Source organism: Rhizopus delemar, genomic scaffold (genome assembly GCF_000149305.1).
Source record: "Rhizopus delemar RA 99-880 supercont3.4 genomic scaffold, whole genome shotgun sequence".
In the NCBI taxonomy this organism is placed as follows: Eukaryota; Fungi; Mucoromycota; class Mucoromycetes; order Mucorales; family Rhizopodaceae; genus Rhizopus; species Rhizopus delemar.
Genome location: NW_027137830.1, coordinates 2,804,012 through 2,823,745, shown reverse-complemented (window position 1 = coordinate 2,823,745; position 19,734 = coordinate 2,804,012). Strand labels below are relative to the sequence as shown.

The 19,734-nt window shown below is 33.8% G+C and overlaps 6 protein-coding genes across 6 annotated transcripts; 4 read left to right on the top strand and 2 right to left on the bottom strand.

Moving 5' to 3' along the window:
* Nucleotides 1-138: 138 nt before the first annotated feature.
* Nucleotides 139-1,798, top strand: RO3G_06544 (uncharacterized protein; the record flags this gene model as incomplete). The annotated part of the gene is made up of 3 exons (XM_067661134.1): nt 139-994; nt 1,054-1,691; nt 1,766-1,798. The coding sequence occupies 3 exons, from the start codon at nt 139-141 to the stop codon at nt 1,796-1,798; spliced, it is 1,527 nt and encodes a 508-aa protein (XP_067517235.1).
* Nucleotides 1,799-2,191: 393 nt separating this feature from the next.
* Nucleotides 2,192-2,587, top strand: RO3G_06543 (uncharacterized protein; the record flags this gene model as incomplete). Its single annotated transcript, XM_067661133.1, has 1 exon — nt 2,192-2,587. One exon carries the CDS (start codon nt 2,192-2,194, stop codon nt 2,585-2,587), a length of 396 nt encoding a protein of 131 aa, XP_067517234.1.
* Nucleotides 2,588-3,642: 1,055 nt separating this feature from the next.
* Nucleotides 3,643-5,398, top strand: RO3G_06542 (uncharacterized protein; the record flags this gene model as incomplete). The annotated part of the gene is made up of 4 exons (XM_067661132.1): nt 3,643-3,956; nt 4,010-4,246; nt 4,309-4,689; nt 4,747-5,398. 4 exons carry the CDS (start codon nt 3,643-3,645, stop codon nt 5,396-5,398), a joined length of 1,584 nt encoding a protein of 527 aa, XP_067517233.1.
* Nucleotides 5,399-5,736: 338 nt separating this feature from the next.
* RO3G_06541 (uncharacterized protein) lies at nt 5,737-7,834 on the bottom strand (the record flags this gene model as incomplete). The annotated part of the gene is made up of 3 exons (XM_067661131.1): nt 5,737-7,031; nt 7,099-7,137; nt 7,180-7,834. The coding sequence occupies 3 exons, from the start codon at nt 7,832-7,834 to the stop codon at nt 5,737-5,739; spliced, it is 1,989 nt and encodes a 662-aa protein (XP_067517232.1).
* Nucleotides 7,835-14,119: 6,285 nt separating this feature from the next.
* On the top strand, nt 14,120-14,470 carry RO3G_06540 (uncharacterized protein; the record flags this gene model as incomplete). The annotated part of the gene is made up of 2 exons (XM_067661130.1): nt 14,120-14,319; nt 14,398-14,470. 2 exons carry the CDS (start codon nt 14,120-14,122, stop codon nt 14,468-14,470), a joined length of 273 nt encoding a protein of 90 aa, XP_067517231.1.
* A 3,526-nt stretch (nt 14,471-17,996) lies between these two features.
* On the bottom strand, nt 17,997-18,770 carry RO3G_06539 (uncharacterized protein; the record flags this gene model as incomplete). Its single annotated transcript, XM_067661129.1, has 4 exons — nt 17,997-18,249; nt 18,286-18,389; nt 18,603-18,617; nt 18,717-18,770. The coding sequence occupies 4 exons, from the start codon at nt 18,768-18,770 to the stop codon at nt 17,997-17,999; spliced, it is 426 nt and encodes a 141-aa protein (XP_067517230.1).
* Nucleotides 18,771-19,734: the final 964 nt, after the last annotated feature.

Sequence of the window (19,734 nt, the reverse complement as noted above, 5' to 3'; positions counted from 1 at the left end):
ACCTTGTACCCATTTCATTGTATGTATCAGTAGAAATAGTGAAATCAATAGGTGTAAGGCTTTAAAAAAGATATGCTCAATGACATATACATAACTGTACAATATGCATAGGCTTATTTTATTTTTGCAGATATCGACATGTACTATGAGGAAACAGATACGCCCTGCATTCCAAAAACTTGGAACATATTGGATGATCTTGGTCAAATTGAATACATTTTCTCAGACAAAACAGGTACTCTAACTCAAAATGTCATGGAATATCGCAAATGCACCATCAACGGTGTCCCTTACGGTCTGGGAGTAACAGAGGCAACCATGGGTGCATTAAAACGAGAACAAAGCCAGCACAGTCAGCATCAATATAATGAAAGGGGATTAAATATGGAAGAATTAACGCCAAATGACTTAATCACAGATGCAGATAAGATGGAAAAACTTAAAAAAGATATGTTTTCAAAACAAGCCCAACTATTTGAAAACAAGTATGTTGGTCCAAATCCTACCTTTGTAGACCCTAAACTCTTTGATGATTTGGCTCAAGATGCAACAAAACAATCCATGGCTATCACTCACTTTTATCAATCATTGGCTCTTTGTCATACAGTGATTGCAGAACGGTCTGATGAAGCAAACCCAAACTATATAGAATATAAAGCTCAATCACCTGATGAGGCAGCTTTGGTATCGACTGCAAGAGATTTAGGGTTTGCCTTCTTAGGACGGGATTCGAATAAACTTTCAGTGAGCATCAAGGGTGAGAAGAAGATATTTCAGCTCCTAAATACGCTTGAGTTTAATTCAACTAGAAAACGTATGAGTGTGATCATCAAGCCAGATGATACAGATCGTATCGTCTTGCTCTGTAAAGGAGCAGATTCAGTTATTTATGAACGCCTCTGCTCGAATTTTGGAGATCAAACAGACTTAGAGTCTGAACAACTTGCTCTTCGAGACTCTACTGCAAAAGATTTAGAACTTTTTGCTAATGAAGGTAACACAATCTCATCTTTTTTCTCTTTTTTTTTTGACAAAACTCTTTAAATTTGCTAGGCCTTCGTACTCTTTGTCTCTCTTATCGCTTTATATCATCGGAAGAATACAGATTATGGAATAAAAAATATCAGGAAGCAGCAGCAAGTATATATCAACGTGAAGAACGTATCGATGCCGTCAGTGAAGAAATTGAACGAGATATGCTCTTGATGGGTGGTACTGCAATTGAAGATCGTCTACAGGTGGGTGTACCCGAAACGATTGCTGAATTAGCAAAATCAGGAATCAAGCTTTGGGTTCTTACCGGCGACAAGACAGAAACAGCAATCAATATTGGATATGCATGTAACTTGCTGACCACTGATATGAATCTTTTGATTTTAAAAGCAGATAATCGAGAAGAGACCACCAGTCTTTTGGATAAAACTTTAAAGGAAATTGCAAAAGAAGTCGAGAACTCAGAAGGGTCAAGTCATGCTCTTGTCATTGACGGTCTGACACTCAAGTATGCATTAGAAGAAAAGACACGTAGAACTTTATTGGCCATCGGTATGCGTTGTGTGAGCGTTATTTGCTGCAGAGTGAGTCCAAAGCAGAAAGCTGAAGTGGTGCGACTCGTAAAAAAGGAACTCAAGGTTATGACACTAGCTATTGGAGATGGGGCGAATGATGTTTCCATGATTCAGGAAGCTAATGTAGGCATTGGTATCTCTGGTGTAGAAGGAAGGCAAGCAGTGATGGCATCCGATTATGCTATTGCACAATTTAGGTACTTAAGAAAACTATTGTTAGTACACGGTAGATGGTCCTATTTGAGAACAACAGAAATGATAATGGGCTTCTTTTTTAAAAATATTGTTTGGACTTTTACATTGTTTTGGTATCAAATATTCTGTCAGTAAGTAGAAAAAAAAAACATTTTTTAAATATAATTCAACTGACTTTGCAAAAAAAAAGATTCAATGGCAGCATGATGTTTGATTACGCGTTAGTAACTTTATTTAACGTGGTATTCACTTCGCTCCCAATTATGTTTATGGGCATTTGGGACCAGGATTTAGATGCAGAACTATCACTTAAGCATCCTCAGCTTTATCGTATGGGATTACGAGATGATAAGTTTAAAGTATGGAGATTTTGGCTTACTATTTTCGACTCAATCTTTCAATCATCCGTCTGTTTCTTTTTCCCTTACATGCTTTTGATTGGTGGCCCTATTGACCCAACAGGACATGATGCTAATGGAGTGTATGAGATTGGTACTATTGTTTCCGGTATCGCTGTTTGTGTAGCCAATCTTTTCGTGGTTTTTTCATTGTATAGCTATACCTGGATCCAAATTCTCATCACTTCTTTGTCCATATTAGTTTACTATGCATTCGTAAGCATCTATGCTCAATTCAATACATTTATTTTTGCTGGTCATGTTCGTTTGTTTGGTACTGGCTTCTATTGGCTGACACTCATATTAACTATTACAGCATGCTATATACCTCGTATGACAGCCAAGCATTACATTCATCAATATTATCCATATGATAACGACATTATACGTGAAATTGAGCTTGTCAAAAACAAAAAATCTGAATAGACTAACTAGAGAAATGAAATGTCTTTTTTTTTTTTTTTTTTTTTTTTTTTTTTTACACTATAACTGTTACCATGAAATTATACTGTATCAACATCCTTGTATTTCTATTAGGCATTGTAATATTGTAATAAAATTTGTATTTATTGACTTTATTAAAAATTCACTCTTTTTTTGCTTTTACATCATAAAAATTTGAATGTATTAAGGAAAATTTTTGGGGCAAGGGCTTTAAAAAGGGGAAAAGGGGGTTTTTAAAGGGAAAGGGGAATTTTTTTTTTTTTTTCCGGAAAATTTTTAAAAAATTTTTTAAAAAAATTTTTTTTTGGGCCAAAGGTTTTTTTTTTTTTTTTTTTTTTTTTTTTTTTTTTTTTTTTTTTTTTTTTTTTTTTTTTACCTTTGCTATACATATCAAATTTATCTTTAATCTTATTAAATTATTCGCTTACAATACGTGTAATTTTCACAATTATACCACTTTAAGCCAAATATCTAATTGTATACAATTTTGTTAACTTCATATAATTTCGCCTAATAACAAACGTTTTATCCTTCCAGTTATAAAAAAAAAAAAAAAAAAAAAAAGACTAAATTGGCTGAAGCTCTAAGAAAAGTGGAATTTTCGTGAAGTCCAATAAACAAGAATGTAGTGAGAAAAAAAACCTTTCTACCCCTTTTCATTCCTATATTTTGGTTATAAAAATTGCAATCTGTGCTCAACAAAATAAATTATTCAGTGAAATGCCAATAGCTTCTTTTTCTCTCTTTTATCATCTATGATTATAACAATTCTCAGAGCTTCACCAGCTTTGCAGTTGCTATTAGGTAACGTAACATAATAGAGTATATTCTTTTGACTTGCATGCATTCTTATTCCCTCATTTGCGAAAATAGTGTTGCTGTTGTCATGTACTAGTGTCCTTGGGCAAATTGGACTATACAGTGTCATTCTTAATTCACCAGATACCGATGCTGCCGTAGTCGTTGGCGATCATATATACCGTCTTTTTCCCTCAGAAAAGAGCAGTATCTTATTACAGGTCAAAGCGCCAAGTGGAATGCCTTACTACTATGCAAAACTAAGAAAGGGAACGACAGATATTATAGACAAGGAACGCTTTGTAAGAGCCCCATTAACAAGACAATGGACTTTCAACGAATTTTATAATCGAAACTGGAATACCAAAGATGTCCAGTCGTTTAAATCAATAAGCGGTATTACAGAAAGACATCACAGAGCTGAAGATGACCAATTACATCCTGTTGGTGAAATTGCCACTATACATGTTATGGCTAACCCTGAAGACTTGAAAATGATTCATGATAAGTTTCTCGATGACTACGATATAAAAGCGAATGTAACGCATATAAGGTAATCATGACTTACATCTCTTGACAGCTTTTAATCTTTTTTTTTTGTGATAGCTCAACCGAAGTAAGACATTTTACAAACTGTGATTTTGGTATTAGTGGCCGTACTTCAAGATATTCTACCAAGCTTCCATACAAAATAAAGATTCCTAAACATGGCTCCAGCTTGAATGGATTCAGAAAATTTAAGCTTCGTTCAACACAGAACGATCCAAGTTACATGCGAGAATATTTGTCAATCGAAGCGATACGTGCAGTCAATCAACCTGCAACAAGAGCATCCTTTGTCAGGTACATTGCTAAAAATAACCATTCAAACTCTTTCAAACTTGAGCAAACTAATTTCTTCATAGAGTATTCCTCAATCAAAAAGCCGTCGGTATACTTCTTCTAGTTGAAAAGTATGATTCGACATGGCTTGAAAAAGAGTTCAATCCTCAAAAAAATGCTTCTTATTCAAATGGCATTCTCTATGAAGGACATGGAGGCTTAAACGATGACGTGAGGTCTGATCTTTCATATAGAGGGGACAACTTTGAAGCTTACAGCGACACTACCTATGAAATTGCTGAAAAGCCTAAGACAGGAGAAGAAAATAGCTATGCCGATCTAGTCAAATTTACAGCATTCATTAGAGACCAGCAATTATTACAGAAAACAGGTGATACTGAGCATATAGTATCTTCTGTGTCAGAATGGGAAAAATGGATTGACGTTGAAGGATTTTTAGCAAAGTAAGAAACAGAAAAAAAAATACACAATTGTTTAACGCTTACTTCTTTTTGATGTAGTATGGCAATTGAATTTTTCTTTGGATTTTGTGATGGCTATACTCAAAACACAAATAACTATTATTTATATAAGGATCCTTATCAAAAAAGGTTTGTATATATTCCTTGGGACTTTGATTACAATTTGGGTAATGGGCCGTTTGATATGGAAGCCATCTTAACTGGAAACTATAAACAATATGGAAGATTGAGTGACCTTCCTCTCACATCCGCCATCTTGGGTGTACCTGCTTACCGCGAATTATTTGAGCGTCAATTAGATCTTGTTGCTACTGGAATGGTTGATGAAAAGTCATCCATTCCGGTGATTGATTCCCTTGCAGATTTTCTTAGAGATGACATCGCTTGGGACCAAACACTACCTCATGTCAGAGCTGGGCCAAATTATCTTACAGGTGCCATACAGGCATTTTTTGAAGGCAAGATTGAGGATGCAGCGATCGGGCCCTACAGTATGGATTATCTTAGAATTCCTGATTATGTTATTCGTCTTAACAAAAATATCGATTTTAATGTGGCTATTGACGGTCTCACAGGACATCCATCGCTGCTCGGTGTTAAGGAATGGTTTCGACTTAAAGCAGCTAACTATTATGCAAGACTGGCTTATATACGTCCTCCTGAAAAAGCAGCTGGCGCACACTTGAACTAGACAGTAAATATTTATTTAATAGGAAGCGTATTTATTTGAATAATTTTTATTTATTTATAGTTAAGAAATCATTTTGACAAACTTTTAATTTAATGTTCAAACATAAACCATAAAGTATCAAAAACTGTTGTTTTCATTATCATAACCATATTCTCTTTATTTAATTCTATAAAAATGAATAAATCTTAAAACATCTAATGCAGCTGTTTATTTTACTAAACACTAAACTTTTTTGTAAAATTTTGTAAATGTATTATAATAAAAGGGGATTTAACGCTATGATTCATGAAAAGATTAACTTTATACAGTAAGACAAAAGAACTTTTGTACATGGCAAGTTATTGAGGACATGCAAAGCCACCGGTAGCTGGAGTAGCAATTATTGTAGGCTTATATCCCAACCAGTCAAGGCCAAAGAAATGCAAAGTGATCCAAAAATGTAAAGGCAGAGCCTCATTTTGGTTTGTAGGCAACGGGGAGTTATTCATGTCTGAAAAATGCTTTGGTGCACAAGCTCTGATAAGGTCCAAAAAAGTTGTATCTGTACTATCTCTTGCTTGATAATCAACATGGATAGGTATTTGAATTGTAGTAATGGAATTAGGAGGAAGAACGATGGGCTCAGGGCTTAGATCATTATTGTGGAGCCCCCTTCCTATTACCAGACCTGTAAGTGCATCTTTAGTAACCACTTGGACTTGGACTAGACGAGTTGGCACATGGTTCTGCCGGTTATCCACAGTTATATTAACTAGCCAATCGCTTTCAAATGCAACATTACCAACCATTGCACCTTGCTTTGTTTCAGACATTTTAGCTGGTGTCGTTAGAGATGCGCCTTCAATGCGCATTAGCGGAGTACGAGGCCATATAAAATAAATCACCAACACAAAAATGATCAAGAACAAAAAGATACAGATCACCCATCCTCTTCTTCCGCACCCCCTTTGTCTTCTACGATGATGTTTGTCGCTTTGAACTTTGGTTCTATGTGGGCTTTGATTCTGAGCCACGTTTCGGTGATCTGATCGTTGACCACAGCTAATGAAACAGCATCCTAACCAGAATCCAGCTGCACTTTCAATTTCATCATTTTGTTGTGATTTTATTTGTACAGGTTTCTTTGTCTGCTCCTTTGTTCTTTTATTAGAGCTTATATCTCTATCCTGCTCTTCTTTTTTCCAATAGTCACACTCATTTTCGCATTTACATTCCTCTGAACAGTAATACTCGTAATCTGCTTTCTCGTACCCATTTTCAATATCCACATATTCATTACACTCACTTTCATGACAGTGACCTTTAGACAGATTATCACATGAAGTATTTGTATATCTCCTATCATAATTAGGAAGCACATCAGTAAAATAATCCCTTGAAGAAAAGGACCAATTATCATTATGCATCGCAAGGCTTTCTTCAGTTTCAACGAATTGTAAGTATATGGGATTCTTTTTATGTTCTGCATTTTGCTGATGCACAAGCGTATCTTGACTGCCCCAAATCCTTTTTGTTTTCTCAATATTCAATGCAGAATCTAGGTCCGAAGAAGGTCGTAGATAGTCATTGATATCAAAGCCTTGAGGGCCACCAGAACTGTTCTCCTTTGGATGATTACTATCAATAAGATGACCTGAATAATATGGTAAGCTTTTAGTAAAAAAAAAAAAAAAAACTAGCATATCTCAAATAGATACTACCTTTCAGTGAGTCGTTTTTTGGACTGCTTCTACCACAGTCTAAAAAAGATGTATTTGTATTCTCGCATTCTAGCGTATTACTTGAAGTTTTCATAAAGGCTTCTGCTATAGTTAATCTTCCAGACATAGAATCAGATGAAGAAGGATTATCAGCAGCGTGAGCTGCCCCATTAGAAGAAGAAATGGATATCTCTCGAGATCCTTGAGCATATGTACTCAAAGATGAGCTTGATGATTTTATACTGCTATTATTCATAAATCGTTCAGCAACCGAAAGCTTCCTTGCGCTATCAATCGTACAACTCTCAGATGAGAATGAATTTTCTATCTTCGTTAATTTATGCGTAATAACAGGTGATGAGTCGTTAGCTTGTGTTGCAGTTGAGCTATCTGAAGTAGAAGCAGAGAAAGAGGGGATGGGATATTTGGGCGACATAAAACGATGTGCAATCGATAAATTCTGGGCTGTGCCTGTAGCTGGAGCAGATGGTCTGCGGTTATCATTGTGTTGTGATGGTGGTATACCAGCACATACTGATCTCGAGCGTCTTTTTTGCTGATTTTGGTAATCTACATTTGTTATACCTGCACGATGGCCTGTAAGACCAGTTGATATAGAGTATTTTTCTGAAGATTTACGGTAAGAAGGCCTCCGTTTCGATTTAGCATTGTCATTTGAATGGCTAATTGAGCTTCTACTTAATGGGCTACGTGCTTGGGAATGTGTTGCTACCATCGATGTATATAAAAGCAGATGTTGTATAAGTTAATTAAAAACAATATAAAGTTGTACTAAAAAGAGCTCGTTTTCAAAGTTTAAAAATGAAATATAAAAAGAGCAGATAAAATTATGTGAATAGGAGTAAAAAAAAGCCAAGTTGTTCTTTAAATCATTAAGGAGAAATTGAAATAAGTCATCAATATCCCCTTACCATAATAACTCGGGCTTCCCCCACCACTTGTTCCTTAATCCTTGTGAGCTCAATTACGTTTGGAAGCATGTCTTGCACGACTATTTCTTTTTTTAGTAAAAGCGTATAGTGTGTGTATCCAGAAATATCCAGAATTTTGAGTTTACTTAAAGTAGATATGGAAAGAAAGCGTACCTTGATTGCTCTTAGATGCCTAATTTTATTATAAAAATAAATGAGCATAAAACACTCAACAAAGAATAAAATAAAAATTACACGTGGATACTTTCATTGTGTTCTTTGATGTATATACTATTTTATATTAAATCATTTTTATTTTTTAAAATGTATCCTTATATGAACTCTCTTACTTGAACAAAAAAAAAGGAAGTTTCAATAAATAGGAATCCATCAGCGGTTTACAAATCAATTATGTATTACAAACATTCTATACACAGAAACATAAGCTAATTTAAAACATTTATAAAGACTGGTGCTACTCTCCTGCTCACAAGCTCATCATACCTGAAGGCATAACGTTTGATACACATAGGCATTTGCATCTTTTCGGTATTTATTAAGCACTTTCAAACAATCGTCCATTCTTTTCTACAAATCTGTCATGATTAATTTCTACTCAGAAGTACTGAAAGATCCACCATAGACTAAGGGTATTTGTCAGGTAATTCTAACTTCAATTACCTGCGTCTTTTATATAAGAGACTGCTATTCCGTTTGAACCTTGACCCCACGCCTGAAAGCTAACTAGGATTAGGCAACTTGATTTTGTATAAATAATGCGTCTCAAAATCCCACTTTTAATCTAATGCACTATTTGCTTTTCCAATAGCTATGGTAACTTTTGCAACACCCTCATTTTTCATCACAAAATAAATTGAATCCAAATCTGTCTAGGGTCGTTGCAGCCCAATACGTATGCGAAAAATAGCATGATATACGTGTTAGGGTTTTATACTTTTTAGCTTTTGTAATATTTTGGTATCAGAAGCTGGGTAAAGGGAAGATATCCTAGAGTAGAGACAGAGAAATGTAATGTGATTTTCATATTCTTTTATAGGTATAGACTTGCTGTCAACGTTACCTTGCAGTTGATCTAATTCTTATTATCCAATAAACCTTATATGTAAGTGCTTCTTACAAAACTGTAGTATACTGATACTTGAGTTGTGTCTGAACTCAAATACTATGTGCAGCGATTTTGTGATCAAAACATGAATGAGGGGAGACGACCTTGCTGCAGTGGCTCATTTGGTGAGTGGTTGGAATAAAGCTTGAATAAGCTTAATTGAACTGCTATCTTTTATAAGACTGCAGTATAGATATTTTATGAGCAAAGGACAAAATATAAACTTATATCATTTAAGAACCTGGATTTAGTGTTCCTACTGTAATGTTTGAATCGACAACAGGTGCAGTAGAGTAGAAATAATGAAGGGGACAGAAAAAACTAGAGCTTATTTATTAGAACTGTTACGCTAAGGTGATGGTGTTGTAGTTTAATAGGGGGATATAGGACATAAATTGTATCAAATCACTTTTTAAACTTGGTAACTTCAATATTTCTTGAAACTATAAAACTTTATCTCGATAGAAATAATCCCATTTTATTTCTATTATTCATTTAGTGTATGCCACCATCCTGGACAAGTTCATATCATCTTATTATGTGGTGAGTTAAATGAAACCTTGAAAAGGAGAATGTTTCTTCCTATTTTGAAGACAATGGAAGGGTCTAAAATCACGATAATTTAATTTTTTGTTGTTTTTAAGTTATTGGCATTTTGAAAAAAAAAAAAAAAAAAAAAAAAAAAAAAAAAGTTTAACAATGAAAATTGATATATACATTTTTCTCTATTCATCTATACAATTTGATTCAATCAAGACTATTAGTACTTTCTAAGCTTCCCTAGCGTTAATTATTGTCAATGTCACCTTCATTTTGGTTAGAATCACCATATATGCTTTTATCAAAAAGTTGATTTCCAAAACGACACGAAACGCAATATTTAAATTTCCGAAATCCCATTTTTGGGTATCCATCGCTGTTTTAAAGTATGAGCCTGGGTTCCACTTTACAAAAGTTCGTTTAGTATGTCTTACTTTAGCAAAAGAGAACGATTCTTTCCCATAGATTTGGAATAGCAACAATTCTAACTTTGCTTGTGGGCCAAGTGCCTGATTCGAATTGTAGTTTTAAAGAATCTGCATTGTATATGGTTGAAGTATTTATTCTTTAGTATAAATTAAACTATTTTGACTTTTAAATACGTTTCGGTTTTGTAGGATTCTGATTGTATATTTATTGTAATATTCTAATACATAAAGACATACAGTCCAGAATATCTCAATTTCAAATAATGGATTAAGTTTTTCAGTCTATTATTGGTGTAAAGAAATTCTGGTGTTTGAATTCAATGTTGACAATTCCTTCGCAGATTTGTGGAAAAGCATCTAATATCCAGTTCAAGATTATCAGTAAAGTACATCAATATAGGTCAACTAGAAGCTTGATACTGTTGTCATACTCCATCAAACGCGTATATGCACTGTTGCAAAGATGGCTGGCAACAGATAGCAATTAGACGGAGAATACTTCTTTTATGGAAAGCACTAAATATAGGTTTAAAGGCTTGGTGACAATATGAGTACCAATAAGTGAGCTTATGGGACGATTACTTTTTATTGGTATAATAATTGTCGTTATTTTATTTCAAAAGCTGATGATGGCCAACTGAAAATTTAAGAATGATTATACAAAACAAATTCACAATGGCCATGTCAGAATTTTCAATGGATAAGTAAATCAGAACATATTATACAGTTTTGTGCAGAAAGTCAAGGTTATTTACCATCACTAATGTAAGAAAGATGGGGTTACACATTTATGTTTTATAACTCAAAATAAGCACAATGTCAATGAAAATGTAATTTGGTGATTTCTGCAGCCATAATACCATGTTATGCTTGCAATAATATCAAAGAACCTTTCTAATTACTAGCTCCTTAAAGAAATGAATGAACAAGATTGAATGGGACAAAAGAAATTCCGCAAGGCGAAGGATTATCACGGGTCAATCCGAACTTTGTTAAATTGATAATAAGTTTATAAACTATTTGAGGTAAAACACTCAACCATAAAGGCTTATGCTACTTGATTATTCCTGTTTTTTCTTTGTCGATAGAATGTACTAAACCATATCTGCAAGATACCGGTTTTTTATAGATGCGCTTCAGTTTTTGATATCAACTATGGTATAGTATATAATCATAATGTGGGGAACTCATTCTTTCATAGAGTAAATAGTTCCTTAACCTACATCAGCATGAAACATTGTCAACTACCACCCAAAATACACGTATCACATTTTGGATAATGTGAATACTAAAAACAAGTCTATTAAGAATGGTTAATTTACCTTTGCTTATGGTAAGCTATGAAGAACTTTTTATATTTTGACAACATCTTCAGCTTTATGTGTGTTGCTTTTTCCTAAAGGTAATAATTTATAGAATCTCTAGTGACTGAAGTAAACTTCTGTCTACTACAGGCTCATAAACATATATAAGCGCTTTTATTGTGTAGTTATTGTCTATACAAGTAAATCTAATTCATAGTACAGCTATTTTTAGAGAACAGAATCCGCAGATTGTTTAGAAACTATGACAGTCAATTAAAATATTAAAATTGCAGTCTGAGTATAGGCATTGTCAATTGAGTGATCTCACTAGAACGAATACACAACGTTTACACTAATTAATGTTGATTTATATATGATATATTCTGATGTATTCTTGGATTAATTAAATGCGCTACTATTTTCATGTAGTTTACTTTAAGATTAAACAGAAAGAAACAGTACTTTGAGATTGTTAGAGGAGCTCGAACAATGTCTGTCTTACCATAAAAACATCGCGATAATAAACTCAAGTAGTTACTTTTTAGGCAATCTGTATAAGCAATAATGTAAGCACCATTTGATTATATAACACGCCATGACAAAGTAAATCGAGCATATATTCAAAAGTAGTGTGTTTTAAGAGTATGTATTAAGCCTTAGCACGAAAACAAAGCAGTCCTGCATCTTTTTGTTCATGAAAATCTTGGGGACAACCATCTTTGCTTAAATACAGAAAATCAGAAAAACTGCGATTACCTTTTTGATTCATATATTTCATTTTGCAAATGAAGGAAGAGGATGCGCTTTATGTATGAGATAAATGATAATCTATATGACAGGAGATTTTTCTCTATAAAAAATGATTTTTTATTGTCTGTATACACATTTAGACATAACCTGCTTCCGAATACTCCTTTTGTAGGTGTGCAACACTTCCTGTTTTTCCTTTTTCTATCATTGAAGCGAATACAAGGAACATTTAACGCTCCAGGTTGGTAACGATATGAAGAACATAAAATAGAGCAATAAAAAAGCTCCAGGTTGGTAACGATATGAAGAACATAAAATAGAGCAATAAAAAAGCTCTAAATATCAGATATTTGTATATTAATACTTAATGGATGAAACTACAAAGATATTCAAGCCAGTTACAGCTTGAATTTCTTTGTTATTATGTAAGCAATAGTTAAGACACCAAGTTGCTGTATAGTGCAACAGGAATTGGCATCACTAAATTAGGTATAAACATGCTTTAGTGCGACAGAAATAAGTTTATCTATAATGACACAATTGAGCTTTGAAATTATTTGAATGGTATGATGATATTGATCACGGATAATTGTTCGGATATAAGAAAAATGACTCTGAATTGTTCAAGTATATATTGTCATGGGTAAGGAGCAAAAATTGGCTTTAAAATTAATGATTTTCAAATGATACTCAAAATGATTTCTTTTCTTGTAGTATCATACATACAACTTATCGGTTTAAATGATTGGAGAAGAAATGAGATACAGCTCTAAAGCTCGGACTTTTACTCTTTAAATTTTTATGTAAACTTTTAGTAAAGATATCACAAATTGCCCGTGAGTGAGAGGAAAGAGGAGGCGCTAAATGTAGTAGAGATAACACAGAAAGTCTTAAAAAGAAGTAGTACAGCCCCTAAAGATGGGAAAGCTCAGCGCTTTTTATATATCAGTGTTTAAAAGAAAAAGGCCTTTTATAAATAATCTCGGCTTATGTTTTATTACATACTACAAAAAAATAAAATAAAACAAGGGCATATGCGAATACATCCTACAAGAGAAAATGACAATTTAAATAATGATAATAGTACAAGATGAGTGTAGGATATATAATTTCATCATGTGGACAAATGAATGGATGTTTAAGTTTCTTCTGCTTAATCTGTTTTACCATCTTTCTTTTTTGATTTTGATCCCTTTTTTCTACCTCTACTTGGCAACTTACAATCCGAAGGATCATTTTTAAAAGCTTGAGAACAACTTGAATCTATTTTCCAATGGCGTTTTAAAGCATCACTTCTTGCAAACTTACGAGAACAGTATTTACAAGTATGAGGTTTCAAGCCAGTATGCTGTAGCTCGTGGCGCTTTAGGTCATGAGGTCGCGCAAACTTCCATGTACACGGCTTATGTGTGCATTCATAAGGACGTTCTAAAGAGTGCATTCTCATATGCGACTTTAAGTTGTAAGGTCTAGCAAATGTCTTTTTGCAGTCTGGATATGTACATGGGAAACTTTCTTGCATGTCTTTTGATAGTTGATATTTGCTGATTTCAATTGAGCAGACAGGTATATTTCCATTGGTATGCTGTTCCACAGTTTGTTTACTTTCTTTTGTTATATTTGGTTGAAAAACAGAATGTGCTTCTTTACTGGCAGATTTAGGGCTTAAAGGAGAGCTTTCCATTGAAGAAATAAATGCATTGTAAGGTTTATCCAAATATTTGCTATTTGTGTCGCTTGTTTGCTGCAATGTTACTGACCGATGTATGTTGTTTGCATCTGAATACAAGTTTCGCATGATGGGTGATGATATGCATGAATGGCTAAGTGATACGCTACTGCTAGCATGAGCAGAGTAATATGATGATATGTCTATATGCTGCAGTGTTTCAGATTTATTGTCACAATGATAGGGCTGAGAAGTAAATAACAAAGGGTCTAATGGTTGGCAGTAAAGCTGATTACATGAGAGAGGCAGCTCAGTTTCTGTTGCTTTTATATTTGAAGTGCACAACACACTGTCGTTATTGTTGTACGATACTTCTACCAGTTCCGAGGAACACTCGTTACTGGAGCAAGAATATGGGGATTGTCTTTCTAAATATTGGTTTGGAATGGAGTACTCTGCATTGTACTGAGAAGTAAGTGAAACATAATGCTCTATTTGATTGGTAGGTGCCTTTTGTAATAAATCTAAAAAGCTATCATTTAATGAATAGTCAAGAATGGGAATATGTCCAAAGCTATCATAAGAAGTTGTGGTTTGACTACACTGAAAAATGTTGGTCATGATCTATAGTAAAAGATAAAAGAAATCAAGAAAAGAAAGGGAGAGAAAAATGATGGTGTGCATGATAGGCTGTCTTACCTTTATATCATTCTCAACATTTATAACCATTTTAATATGAAGGAGCGAAGCCCAAAATAGAACTGCAATTCACTGGAAACTCCTTTTAGAATATTAAACGCGGAATTCAAAAAATGATGTGAGTAAGTCCTTTTGTCAAAGAGATTGAGGCAACGAGTTTCACAAATGTCCTATATTAGGATGCTCCCGCATCTTGATACAAGTTTTGATTTTGTAATCCAGGAAAAACAGTCAGGACAAATACAAAACAACATGTCAAAAGAAATTCACAGTTTATGCCATCACTTTTGCTTAATCCTTTTTTTTCCCCTTTTATTCACCATTGTATATACAAGCTCAAATTCAATGTGTATATTTACGATTAGCGTTGAAAATTTTGTTTGTATATTTCGTAACATTCATGTATATCGTTAAATGTAAAGCAATCTCGATCCTTCTTTCATGAAGAACATATTTGAATGTTCTTCATGAGCAAAGATAATTGTTTGTTTGCTTTTTTGCTTTAAGCTAATGTCAATTTTGCCTCAAAATGCCAAGTAATACAATAAAAATCAGATGCATATCAATATGAGAGTCAGGAGAAAGGAAAATAAAAAAAAAGCACATATGTTTTGCTACTTGTAATTTCTAGCAAGATATTTAAAATGCCCTATATAGAAACTGATCTTTATTTATAAACAAGTATCCTATTTGTTTCAAGAGTATATTGTTTTATTATGTGAAGTATCACAATTTGTGCCAAATGTTGTGCTTTGTGCTCATCCACTTCGGAAAATAGAGCATGTTCTAATCTACATAATCTTTATTATTATTTCATTGCTATTCATTTGGCACCATCTTTTTTTTAGAGGCGTAAAAGATAAATATAGATTGTAAATTTAATCCTATGTGTGTTAAAAGGATATATTTCTCCATTTTTTTTTTTTTTGTGTTTTCGAACATATAAAAATAAATATTAACTGTACTACGAAAACTCTTATGCAAGCTTTTGGACCAACAGTACTGTTTATCCCAAAAAAAAAAAAAAAAAAAAAAAAAAAAAAAAAAAAAAAAAAAAAAAAAAAAAAAACATTTAATATGTGTGAAAATGTGTTTTTGCTTCGTTCAATATGGAGAGATCTTAAATAATGTTAAAAATAAGCTCTATTTCTCCTTTTTTTCTGATTCATTTAGAACATGAGCATCTGTCATTACTTCAGCTTTTGATTTCATTTCCCTGATTTCGAGGGGTTAAGATTCTATAACTCATTAAAAGGTATACTTACACGCGAAAAAAAAAATTCTTCAAAGATATGAAAAGCAAGGTTTTAACCTATAAAAAAAGTGTTAAAGCAATGCTGATAAAAAACTAAATTCCCTAATACAACTTCAATCAAATGTGTGTATAAAATCATAAGTTATATTTATTACGTGCTTTTTGTTCATTTCGGGATGACGCCTTTGTATATAGCTATATATACGCAGAATTTGTTTTCTTTATGAGTAGTCTATGAATATCAATGAATCTGATTGTTAATATGGTTTTTGCAGTATATTTATAGAGATACTTCACATATGTTACTTTTGAATATCATTTCTTATATACTTTTCAAGATCAACATACGCCATAAAATTATCTCAAACCCCATTATATATTATAGCTTTAAATGGCTATTCTGAGGATCATATTAGCCTAATAAACGCTTTTTCTCATCAGATCCTTTAATAATACAAGATATAGTTTAATAATAAATACTAATAACCGTAAAGAGACAGAAAAGGACACAATATTTATTTATTAAATATGAAACAACTAAAAAAAAAGAAAAAAAAAAAGAGTACTTTTCTTAGTTCTCAAAGCCTACTCTTTTTTCTTACAGAGCAAGCTTTGATTAACAGGATCAACCACGAGAAGGTAAAAGTACATCTGATCCCAAAAACAAGAGGTGACAGCAAAAAGTATCCAAGTGCCAATACGATACCTTAAGCTAAGGAACCTTAAAGGAGGTACGATGCGCGTCAACGCGTCTTCTGATTCCTACCTTTGATGAATCAAGCTCTATTCCTAAAGCTTATCCATCATGAGGGGCTCACATTTGGGCCCAAGCAACTTTCTGAACTAATAAGAATAAAAGGGATGCTAGCTCACCCACGACTACCAAACAGCCCAGATTGACAGCAGCCACTTGGTGATATAACCCAAACATGACCCTATCACACTAGTCGTCACCGGTAAAAAAAGATTGCGATGGCCTGCCATGTTACTCGAAATAGCTTTTGGTTCGATATTTCCTAACAAAAACATAAGCATTTACTGTTGTAACCGCATGGACTACCCAAGAGCCGCAGATAAGAGAAGAGCCTGTTTGCACAAACACGCCGCTGGATAACGCCAAGTAGCTAAATCCTCAGATCTGCACATTGAATCACCAATGTGTGTTAGGTTGCAGTGCAGCCCAGACAGCATGGACAGCTTGTCTTTAAACAAGGTGTCACAGACCATAACAAAAGCAATTTTTACAAAGTGAAACTAGAACAGTTTCTAACAAAGAGAAAAGAAAAGAAAAGAAAAAAAGGGAGGAAAAAAGAAAGGTCTTAAAAAATGTTGTCGTGTTTCAAGTTTAGACACTTTTCATTGGACAGTGCTGTTTGTGTGTGGGTATTGCAAACTTTATTTAGGTACATATGAATAAATTAACTATGAAAGAGGAAAAACGCGATCGATAAGAGTACGATAGAATGTATATCTTTTTCCTTCATTCCGCATTGCATAGTAGTTTTATAAATGACTTGTAAACATGTATTATTACTTATAAGATTAAAGTCAGCTGCTATGGAGAATCTTGAAAATATTTTGTGCAGATCTGATTCCTTTTTTTTTTTTTTTTTTTTTTGCTCTTCTTGAGACAAAGCTCACGGATAGATTTGTCAAAACACAAAGAATTCTAGACAATTAAATTAAATACAAACATAAAGCGAAGACTACTGAGCTCATTTTGAAAATTAATAAACTGCTTGCTCATATAGCCAATTGACTATAAAAGCCATTCTTATAAACATAAAGGGCCGGTCTACAGTCCACTTTTATTTAATTTTAATTCATGACTGTGTCAATCTTCAAGTTTCAGTATCCTTTAAGAGCACACATATTTTATCGTGTATCTTCAGAGCAAAGTTTTTATCTTTAACCCATTCCCCCCCCCTTTTTTTTGTAAACGCTTATACAATGTTATATAATATTCCCATATCGCGTTTTTTTTTACGGCTGATCAACTATCATTCTTTTTTATTTTTACCAACAAGACCCCTTTTGCACACATCAAAGTATTGAACGATGTATGTACTTACTTACTATGTGTTTCATAATTGATAGTGCACCAAACATAGCTTTGTAGTGGTCAAATGCTAGTTTTGTATTTTGTGCCTTCTCCTAGGCAAACGATACTTCCATTATCAAGAGTTCATTGTTGTTCACTGTAAAACACCATCAGCATAGTATTTATAACGGTCATCCGTCTTGTCTTCCTTCTCCAATTCACCTGTCATTGATCTCAACTCTTCCTCTCCGATAAAGAAAATTGCCTTGTATCCTTTGCTACGCAGATATGTTGCTACTGCCTGTTGGGCTGGCCAAAGAGCATCGGACTTGTTATGGCTCAAGACCTGGTCATCTGTTGGAAAAACAGTCTTTACGCAAAATTGATTATTATGAACGATTAGTATGCTTGAATGAAATCAAAAGAAAGGAAATAAAGCTCACAAGATGTCTAATACATCCAACAAAAATTCCACTTGGCCTTCATTGGCTTTATTAATAACGTTTCGCAACATCTTTATTCCTTCTTTCAATTGCTGAATATCTTCCTACGATAGAAATTATAACATTGGAATATTAATTATTGGAATAACGTGACTCAGAGTTTGGACTTACTGCTTACAAGATTAATTTGTATAGGTCTTTACAAGAATGTAAGACTAATAACTTGTCACACCATATAATGATGCGTCTCTCAGAACTAGGCCTACAGATATAAGTAATTTGTTAATCTGATCAATACTTGTAGTAACCCAGTTTACCTTAACGCATGTCAACTAAGGATAATCTGAAGGTCTTTTAGAAGCTCCCTCCACTAGTCCCAGGTAGTTAGTTTTTCTTTCTCTACTTTGCTCTTCGCCTTCTTCCTGACTTACCTTAAGTCGTCTTTTCATCAATTGTTCACTTTCATGGGCAATTTCTCTAGCCATTGAAATTTTGACTTGTATCTATTCCGAGATTGATTTGGTACAAGTGCGCAAAAACTACATCTCGTTGTTATTTATCTTAGAACTACTGTAGTTCAAGCTGAGGTCACTAATTGATGCTGCGAGATTCTTCCAAAACTCAATAATAGTGCCATTGCTATTACGCGTCTAATGCAGAATGTATTAAGCAGTGTCATTTTTGATAGGACTATATTATGCCCATGTTCTTACCTGAAGAATCTTCACTAACTTAGAAATCGCTGCTTCTACCATGAAGTCAGCAACGACAGGCTCCTTTATGAGATTGACATCTTTCGTCAATCGTTAGTGATGTATTCGTTTTGGCAGATCTAAATGCTTTTGTAGTAATAACGTCAAGCAATTGACTGGCAGCCAATCCCTAGGAGACTCTAGAGTCCAGAACTCTATTGGCGCTATTAGTTTGTTTTCATAATCCAAAATAATACCCGCTAATCAAAGCTTTCTCGTAACGATCATGTCAGAGCATTTTTAAGCTGATCCAATATTGATTGAGAGCAAAAGATCAAGACATAATAGGCTTGAAAAAAACAGAGAAACTATGCGTGGTTGTACATTTACAAGAGGTATTTGGTGTTATTGGGCAACTTCTTCAATATTTTATTAATGTATGAAAAATCACAGGGCGCAATTGAAGAGACAATGAACGTCCTTAGGCAGCTAAAGATTGAACATCAAGTCTACTCAAATGACCATAACTCGGCTCCGAATGTAACACTAGAAGGCTATGTTGATCCTTTGGTGGTTCGATTGAATGAAAAGAAGCATGCAAAAGGTTTAGAGATGGATGGCCTGCAAAGCCTGTGAAGTATTACATTGCATGTAGTAACTTCGTATCTTGCTACAGCTCCTTTTAATACTTTATTTTTGAGATACATTGGAAAAGTGGAAAAGTGGAAAAGCGTTTCCTGAACTTTTTCCAAGAACC